The sequence below is a fragment of the Delphinus delphis genome, chromosome 3 (genome assembly GCF_949987515.2).
Source record: "Delphinus delphis chromosome 3, mDelDel1.2, whole genome shotgun sequence".
In the NCBI taxonomy this organism is placed as follows: Eukaryota; Metazoa; Chordata; class Mammalia; order Artiodactyla; family Delphinidae; genus Delphinus; species Delphinus delphis.
The window spans coordinates 11,186,386-11,192,946 of NC_082685.1; the positions used below are offsets into that span (position 1 = coordinate 11,186,386).

General features: G+C 53.0%; 1 protein-coding gene across 1 annotated transcript; it reads right to left on the reverse strand.

Annotated features, from left to right (window-relative positions):
* Positions 1–436: 436 nt before the first annotated feature.
* Positions 437–4,564, reverse strand: CALR (calreticulin). The gene is made up of 9 exons (XM_060007899.1): positions 4,397–4,564; positions 3,929–4,030; positions 3,540–3,743; positions 3,001–3,095; positions 2,702–2,911; positions 2,506–2,619; positions 2,279–2,422; positions 1,330–1,422; positions 437–1,244 (listed from the first exon to the last, which is right to left on the reverse strand). The coding sequence occupies exons 1-9, from the start codon at positions 4,485–4,487 to the stop codon at positions 1,044–1,046; spliced, it is 1,254 nt and encodes a 417-aa protein (XP_059863882.1). The 5' UTR covers positions 4,488–4,564; the 3' UTR covers positions 437–1,043.
* Between the last annotated feature and the right edge of the window lie 1,997 nt (positions 4,565–6,561).

Below are 6,561 nucleotides of genomic sequence, written 5' to 3' on the forward strand. Positions count from 1 at the left end.
GAACCTATTTCTCCTTGACTATGAAGAGAATTAATAGCTTTTGACACTAGCTAATATTAAGAAAATGTGTTTAAAACTGTCCAATAGCTCTGTGTAGTCTTGCTCCTTAATAGGTAAGACGTACATATGCGGCGCAGTGTAAAACGGTTGGTGGCTAAGGTGTGGGTTCAAACCCCACCTCCTACTAAATCTCAGTCTCCTCATCAAACACAACTGGTACTAGAACCAAAACTCACCAGTTTGATGCAACGACTCAATGAGTTAATAAGTGGAGTATTTGTAATGGCACTTAGAATAGTTACTCTTTCCCACCTGTTTGGGGTTCTCCGGATAAACAAGGGCCCCTGTAACCTTATGGGACGTTCAACCAACACTTGTAGTGGCTGCAAAATGAGCCTCACTTAAGAGTCACCTACCCCAAAAGGAAACACAGGAGGAAGACACAAAACTTAATTTAATAGAAATTTCATTTGTAGTTCTTACATTCTCAGTATGAGCCGAGCTAGAACCCGCTGCCCCACTCGGAACTGGCCCAGTCCTGGGGACAGGGGAGAAAGGAGAGAGGGAGGTCAGAGCTCAGGGCTTAGGAGCCCCATTCTTCCTCAGTGCTGGGGGGCTGGTGATGCCACCCTCTTCTCCTACCACCCCCCTGTGGGATCCAGGAAGGAGAGCAGATGGAATCTTGGGCCTGGGGCTTCTCCTCCACGCCACACCCCACCCTGAGTCCCCAAGTTGGAGGGGAGCTAAGGGATCTGGGGAGATAAGGGGACAGCAGAAAGCAAAGATGTCAAATCAAGAAAGATGAAGGCCAGGGGTGAGGGGTGAAGGAGGATCAGAGACGAAACACCAGTTAAAAAAAAAAAACTTAAAAAAAAAAAAAAAAGGGAGGGGGAGAACAAAAACAAAATCCACCCCAAATTGGAACCCGCCTGGAAAAAAATGAAAGTTCTCCAGTCTCACAGAGACATTATTTGGCGCGGCCGGCTCTGCGGCAGGAGCACTCAGGCCTCAGTCCAGCCCTGGAGGCGGCGGCGGCGTGGCCCCTACAGCTCATCCTTGGCCTGGCCAGCGGCAGCGTCTTCCTCGTCCTCTTCCTCTTTCTCGTCCTCATCCTCCTCATCCTCATCCTTGTCCTCCTCCTCTTCCTTGTCTGCCTCCTCCTCTTCCTTGCGCTTCTTCTCCTCCTCCTCCTCCTTTAGCCTCTGCTCTTCGTCTTGCTTGTCCTTCATTTGTTTTTCTGCTGCCTGTGTGCAAACCACACACCTCAGGGCCCGGACTCCCTTGGCAGCCCTGCCCACCCCCAAGCCCAAGACTGGACCCTGGTCCCACCTTCGTAACACCCCATGTCTCGTTGCCGAACTCCTCAGCGTATGCTTCGTCGTTGGTGATGAGGAAGTTGTCAAAGATGGTGCCAGACTTGACCTGTAATGGGGCCAGGGAGTAGAGGGGTGGTCGGAAGGGTGGTCAGAGGGGATATACCTGTTGGCCTTGGCCTCGAAAAGGTCTCCCGCCCATATTCCCATAACTACTACAGTGTTGCAGTTAAAAAACAGGTTGCCTGGGCTTCCCTGGTGGCGCATTGGTTGAGAGTCCGCTTGCCGATGCAGGGGACGCGGGTTCGTGCCCCGGTCCGGGAAGATCCCACATGCCGCGGAGCAGCTGGGCCCGTGAGCCATGGCCGCTGAGCCTGCACGTCCAGAGCCTGTGCTCCGCGATAGAAGAGGCCACAGCGGTGAGGGGCCCGCATACCGCAAAAACAAAAAACAAAAAACAAAAAACACAAAGAAACACAGGCTGCCTGGGTTCCAACACCAGCTCTGCCATTTCCTGCCTACATGACCTCAGGCTGGTGACTTCAGCTCTCTGCACCTCATTTTCTTCATCTGTAAAAAGGGGTCTCACTCCCTTCTTTAAATATTTCTCTAGTACCTACTACGTGCCAGGCACCATTCTAGGTGCAGAAGGTACATCACTGCACAGAACAGACAAAAATTCAGTCCCTGTGAACCTAATTTTCTAATGGTACTATCTAACCACCTTCTAGGTTGTTGGGGGCAATAAAATGAGTTGGTTCCCGTAGGTACTTGAAAAAGTACCAAGAAGTTAGTAAGTACAACTTCAGAGTGGGTGCTGTAAGAATGCCATAAGGACAAACCAGGAATTTCTTTAAGAAAAGAAAAAGCACCATTTTGGAGTCAGACCTCCTTTGTCCCTTTCCTCCTGGGTTGACCCTGTGCACTTGAGGTCCTGGGATCCTTCTCTTCCCTCCGTGTCTCACCTGCCATAGATCCAAGCCCAGTACAGCAAAGTTTTCATAGGCGTAGATGTTGCTATCAGGGGAATACTCAGGGTTGTCGATCTCTGGGTGGATCCAAATGCCCTTGTAATCTGGGTTGTCAATCTGTCGGGGCTTCCACTCACCCTGCAGAAGAAGTGAACTGGTGGGTGAGTGGAGATCAGTGCGTTCCCCACTGTGTACCGCCCTGCTCAGAGCCCCAGGCTCACCTTGTACTCTGGGTTCTGAATCACTGGTGGTTCCCACTCTCCGTCCATCTCTTCATCCCAGTCCTCGGGCTTCTTAGCATCCGGGTCAGGAATGTGCTCAGGCTTGTCCCAGTCCTGCAGGTACATTAGGAGGTCAGAGTTGGCCCAGTTGTCCTCCACACCCTCCATGGTGGGGAGCCCCTGCCCAAGAACGAACCTCAGGCTTGGAGTCCGTAGGGTCATCAACCTTGGCTCGCTCGTCCCAGTCTTCAGGCTTTGCAGCATCAGGATCCTTTATCTTCTTGGGAGGCAAGAAATCCCAATCGTCCTCCAGGGAGCCTGACTCCACCTGGCTGTTGTCAATCTTTACCTCATAGGTATTATCAGGCCGCACAATCAGTGTATACAGGTGTGTGAATTCATCGTCCTGAAGAGAGTGGGAGATCAGTGCCCCGCCCACCAGGCTGGCCTCTGAGCCTTCCCTTACAGCCATTTGTCACCACCCCCAGAGCACACCTTGCAACGGATATCCTTGTTGATCAGCACGTTCTTGCCCTTGTAGTTGAAGATGACATGAACCTTCTTGGTGCCAGGACCACAGATGTCCGGGCCTTGATGAGAAGCAGATCCAGTCAGAACTAGAGATTGTCTACCATTATGAACCCCTCCCCACCCATTTATAAAAAGAAAACTTGGTTCTTAAACTCAGGTCTGTCAAGGTGAAAAGACAAAATTCAGATATCTCTAAGGGACCGTGATTAGGGATTTAAAGAAAAAAAAAATCAGTGCTCTAGAAGTCAGTATCTTTACTTGCAGAATTAGTAAATGCCTACCTTATAAAACCGTGCAAATTAGCAGTCTTAAATCAACGATAACAATATAGAAAGTTGCTACTAACTGTAACTATTTTCTCAGCTTCTCCTCCAAAGAAATGTTTAACCATTTAAGTGTTTTCTATGATCCTAAGACCACTTTTCATGGGCTATAAAGAACTCATGGGGTTTCAAACTCCCTCTAACTAATCAGAGGTCAGCATCAGGGTGGGGCCCGCTCACCAAACATGATGTTGTATTCAGAGTCTCCATGCATGTCTGTCTGGTCCAGACCATCTGGAAATAGCTTCACGTAGCCGCCCCCACAGTCGATATTCTGTTCGTGTTTCACGGTGAACTGTACCACCAGTGTTTGACCCTTATTGGAGAAGGGCTCGAATCTGGCCGACAGAGCATAAAACCGGGCATCCTGGCTTGTCTGCAGCCCTAGCAAGGAAGGGTAGTCAGATCACGGCTCAGCAACAACACCCGGGAGACCCTTAAGATGGGAAATACAGACGACTCTCCCTTTCTCCACCTCTTCTACTTCTAGGGATACCCAAACTGTGTGGTGACTAGGGCTTCCTCCAGGAAGTCCTCCTGGATCGGAGCACCCACCCCTAGGCTCTTACCTTTATCTTTCTCCTGGTCACCGTAGAACTTGCCGGAACTGAGAACGAATTTGCCAAAATCTGGTTTGTGTTTGGATTCGATCCAGCGCTCGGTCCATCCGTCTAGGGGACCAAAGGGGCAGGTCAGAGTAGCGGTGCTGAGCACCCCCCACCAAACATCTACCAGGAGCTACAAGCTGCTGGGGGCAAGGAAGGAGATTCCCCCTCCCCCCGACTGTCCCCACCCCAACCTCTAGCTTGACAGCTCTGGTGGTTTAAAAGATCCTCGGGCGAACCCTAACTCCCGCCGCGGAAGACCGCCGCGCCCTCCCCGCTCCCCAGGGACGCAGAAGGAAAGATCGCCTGCGGCTCTAGCCCCTGAAGGCCACTGTGTTGGTCCTCTGAGCAGTAATTACAGGCGACACGCAGATATGGGCTGGGGGGCCAGCCGCGTCGTTAGGACGGCCTCAAGGCGGGACTAGCCGTTACCTCCGTCCAGAAACTGCTCCTTGAAGTAAACGGCGGGTTCAGCGGCGCCCAGGCCAAGAAGGCCGAGCAGCACCAGCACGGGTAGCAGCATGGCGGGCCGAGGGGGCGGCGGCGCGCGGGCCCTTTAAGTCACTCTACCAGCAATAGCTCTGCAGTAGGGACGGACGGTGCCGCCGGCCGTGCGATTTTATAACCGGCCGCCTCTCAAACCAACCTGGTCCGGCCTCTTGGCCCTCCTCTCCCACTTTATCATTGGTCTGTGGCCACAGCTCTGCCTTTCCATTGGACCCTTGTGGGTTCAGCAAGTTAGGCTGTGCCTCGGAACGCTGGGTTCCCAGATGGCCGATTTCTATTGGCCGCACCGCTGGCCAATGAAGGTCGACCACGCGTTGTGGGGGACGCCCACCGGTGTAGTGGGGGCCTCGAGCCCCTCAGGCCAGGTCATGTGACCAGACCTCGGCCCAACCCCGCCCTCGCCCGCTAGCAGCGCTAGAGGTCTAGGCGTTTAAAGAATCCGCGCGAGAGCAGGTGCAGCTGCTTAGAGCTAGGGCCCTGCTCCAGCATCGACTCCACTTATCCCCTCTACAGGGATGGGTAGGCAAGGTTTTCCTAACCTTGTCTACCCTGAATTTGGGGAACCCCACCACTCCGACCCTCTCTCTCTCCATCTCTCTCTCTCTCTCTTAACCCCCGCCCCCCGCCCCGCCAGGATGGGGCAGAGGGCATCGAGCCCTAGGGCTTCACTTCACCCCAGCGCCTGAGCCGTGCAGGCCTGCGGGGGGAGTGCCGGCTCTCTCCTCCGTACGGCCCCTAGTTCCCTGGCAGCCTGTCAGACTGCTGCTGTGTGAGCTGGGGCAAGGCATTTAGCCTCTTTGAAGGCACAGGAGCTCGTGAAAGGCCAAGAGGAGCGACCCCGGCCAGCTGCTGGCCGGCAGAAATGCTTTCAAAGCTTTTAGGGATGTCTGGGACAGAGGGAAGGAAGCCCTGAACGGCTCGAAGTTGCGACTATAGGCTGGGTCTCCTACGGTTGTTCACCTTATTGCAGCCTGTCCTTTACCCCTCATCCCCTCCTCAGCCGGTAAATGAAAGGGGTCACAGTCTTGTGGTCTCCCACAAACGGCCTGCTTTTGCAATTAAACGGCTAAAGATGAGAGGGCAGGGGGTTCCGTTGGGGAGGGACAAAATGGGACAGATGGTGGGGAAGATAAGGTCTAAGGGAGGTGGCCAGGACCCCTGAGACTAGAGCCTTCTTAGGAAGGCAGAGTCACATGACTCCAAGTAACACACCAGCTCCCTGCCCCTAGGCTGCAGGAAGGAGGCAGGAGAGGTGGGGCTTTCCCAAACTCTGACCAAATTGGCTCTGGACCTGGGAAGTGGAAGTAAACTGCTGAAGGGGGTGGATCTTGGCAAAAGGGTGGGGAGGGGGTGCTTCCCCTCTAGTGGTGGGGACTCGGAAAAGAGAGGAATTAGGAGTCTTGGAGAAGTTGGGGTTCTGCCCCTTCCCCAAGACAGTATCCAGTATTGCCCAACCTGGTCCTCCCCAACGAGGACCCCCCAAGTCTGGGATGACCACTCTAGACCTTCCACTGACCTTCCCCCCGCCTTCCCGCCCTTCCACCATGTGTCAGGGACACATGCGCTAGGTGCTGCCTGCCAGAGGGTAGACACTATGCCTGTCTTGTTCACCTCACCATTCCCCCCCGCACCCCACCGTGTCTCCTGCAGCACCAGGCACAGAACAGGCTTAAAACCTACTTGACGTGGGACAGAAGCAAGGAAAGAAGGACTCTTGCTGGAATTAAATAAGCAAAAATGGGGAAAGTGCTTTGAAGCTAAGAAGAGACTTTGAGGGATGCATTCTGAATTTTTATCAGGATCTCACTGTAGGTCCAGCATTGGGGGATATTAGTAACCGCATTTACCACGCTCAAATAACAGTTGTGATGGCTAAATGAGTAGGTGCTTAGAACACCTAACACAGAGTCCACACTCAATTTAGTACCAGCAAGTATTGCATGTGTGTGTGGGTACTATTTCACTTAATTCTCACAGTAACCTGGGCTCATATCATTTCCATCCAAGCGAGGAAACTGAGGCACAGAAAGATTAAGTGATTTGGCTGAGGGACAAAAATGGCAGATCTGGGATTAGAACCTACTTGTGCT